This window comes from Nicotiana sylvestris, chromosome 3, assembly GCF_000393655.2.
Source record: "Nicotiana sylvestris chromosome 3, ASM39365v2, whole genome shotgun sequence".
NCBI lineage: Eukaryota > Viridiplantae > Streptophyta > Magnoliopsida > Solanales > Solanaceae > Nicotiana > Nicotiana sylvestris.
Genome location: NC_091059.1, coordinates 72,716,292 through 72,718,715, shown reverse-complemented (window position 1 = coordinate 72,718,715; position 2,424 = coordinate 72,716,292). Strand labels below are relative to the sequence as shown.

Below are 2,424 nucleotides of genomic sequence, written 5' to 3'. Positions count from 1 at the left end.
AAATCACCAATGTGATCCTTACAATATTTGAGCAACGGGGATTCTTCACTGTGCCTATGAATAAAAATGCTTACAAGCATCTCAAAGGGTTCATCGATACTTGTTGGGGGAGCAAGAAAACAAATATCTCCGAGGTCGCGCTGCGGTTGAGGCTATTTGCCCTTTTCCTTACGGGGGAAGGCATTGGACTGTTAGAGAGATTGTCAATCATTCCATCCATACAAGGGAAGAGTTGGCGGAGAAATTCATTATCAATTTTCTTCTCTCCGGGACATATGGCTACACTTCGAGATGAGATTCTCGTGTTCAAGAAAAATCTCGATGAGCCATAGCACAAGATCTAGGAAAGATACTTTACCATGTTTAACGTGTGCCTGAATAATGATATGACCGAGACCATGATCCAACAAACCTTCTACATGGGGGTCAACACAACAAATCAATATGTGGTAAATTAACTCACCGGTGGGACTTTATGAGCATGCCTTATGCCGAAGCTTGTGAACTTTTTGGTGAGATGGTGGATACCTCATCGGCATGGCAAAGAACACCGAATATTCCTCAAAGTGACCCAAATGTCATTCACCTACACAAGGAACTACATGATCATAGGCAAGCTATAGCCGAGTTGACAACTACAATGAACCAATTGGCCAAAGCTCAGCTTCAACAAGTTCAAGGTCCAAAACAAGTGAATGCAATAGAAGGTATGAATATGATGATGAACATGAGACAGAAAAAAGGTCAACAAATGCTAAGCCGTCTGGAACAATTCATGCAAGATGATAGTGAGTATGACCAAGGTGATTTGTTCAATGAGCAAGAAGAATAAGTGCAATATCTCAACAATTATCAAGGTCAAGGAAACAATACTCAAGGACAAAATCAACAACAATGGAGGTCACAAGGAAACCAAGGAAATTGGAACAACCAAAACCACCAAGGCAATTGGTGTGGTGGCAATTCTAATCAAGGCAATTGGAATAATCAAGGTAACCAAGGCAATTGGGGAGGTAACCACAAGGCAATTGGGGTGGCCACAATCAAAGAAATTGGGGAGGTAATAACCAAGGAGGGTGGAACAATAAGAACAACCGGGGGTCGGGTTTTCAATGGCCCCTGATGTTCCAATAACCGAGCAATCCACCTCCATGCTATGGTCGTGACTACAAGAAGTGGAAAAGGTGGAGATGCAACCACCTCAAATCAATGAAGAATTGTGGATGTTGATGTTGTGGTTCAAGAAGATGAAATTCCAAGCAATATGGTTCAAGCTAATGAAGAAGTGAGAATTGATATTGATGAAAATGTGGAGGAGACGCAAGAAGAAGTGCACCTATCTAGGGAACCCGTGATTGACATGCCGAAACTAGTAGTGCCAACTTCTAAGGCACCAATGCCACGGCCTCCTCCTCCATACCCTGAAAGGCTTGCAAAGCAAAATAGCGAGAACCAATTCAAAAAGTTTATTGTTATGATGATGAGTTTTTTTATTAATGTACCATTGGTCGATGCTTTAGAGCAAATGTCAGGTTATGCAAAGTTCATGAAGGATTTTGTGATATTGAAAAGATCAATGAATTTTGTGACTATCAAGATGACGCATCAAGTGAGTGCTATTGTGCACTCGATGGCTCCAAAATTTGAAGATCCCGACGCTTTCACAATCCCTTGCACCATTGGGAGCACCAATTTTTCCAAAGCTTTATGTGATACTGGGGCGAGTATCAAATTGATGCCCTACTCGATGTTCAAAACTTTGGTGATTGGGAAACCAAGACCCACATCCATGAGATTGCAAATGGAAGATCGTACAATGAAGAGCCCATTGTGTATTATTGAAGATGTGTTGGTTCGTGTTGACAAGTTCATCCTCCCGGTGGACTTTGTGAGTCTTGATTGTGAAATGGACTATAAGGTGCCTATTATTTTGGGTAGATCTTTCCTTTCTATGGGGAAGGCTCTTGTTGATGTGGAAGCTGGTGAGCTAACTTTCTAGGTGGTTGATGAAAAGTTGGTCTTCCATGTGCGTAAATCTATGAGGCAACCAAATAGCAATGAAATTTGTTCGTTTGTGGATTTGGTGACCGGTGTGATTATTGATGATGCTAGTGCCGCAATGAATGTTGAGGATAATTTGGATGCCATCTTGCTTAACCTTGACGAGTATGAGGAGAAAAAAGGTTGTGTGGAGTGTGTGAATACACTGCAAGGAATGGGGTCATATACATATGAGCCCCGCAAGATATCTTTGGATATTGAAAATCGGAAGACTCCTCAAACAAAGCCCTCAATCGAGGAGCCTCCCACTTTGGAGTTAAAGTCGTTGCCTCCACATCTAAGTTATAAATTCCTTGGCCTTTCTTCTACTTTACCGGTTATTCTTTCTTCTTGTTTGACTAACATGCAGGTAGAGTCCATATT

General features: G+C 41.7%; 1 protein-coding gene across 1 annotated transcript; it reads left to right on the top strand.

Moving 5' to 3' along the window:
- Positions 1 to 1,264: 1,264 nt before the first annotated feature.
- LOC138887521 (uncharacterized) lies at positions 1,265 to 1,999 on the top strand. Its single transcript, XM_070169281.1, has one exon. It carries the CDS (start codon positions 1,265 to 1,267, stop codon positions 1,997 to 1,999), a length of 735 nt encoding a protein of 244 aa, XP_070025382.1.
- The last annotated feature ends 425 nt before the right edge of the window (positions 2,000 to 2,424 follow it).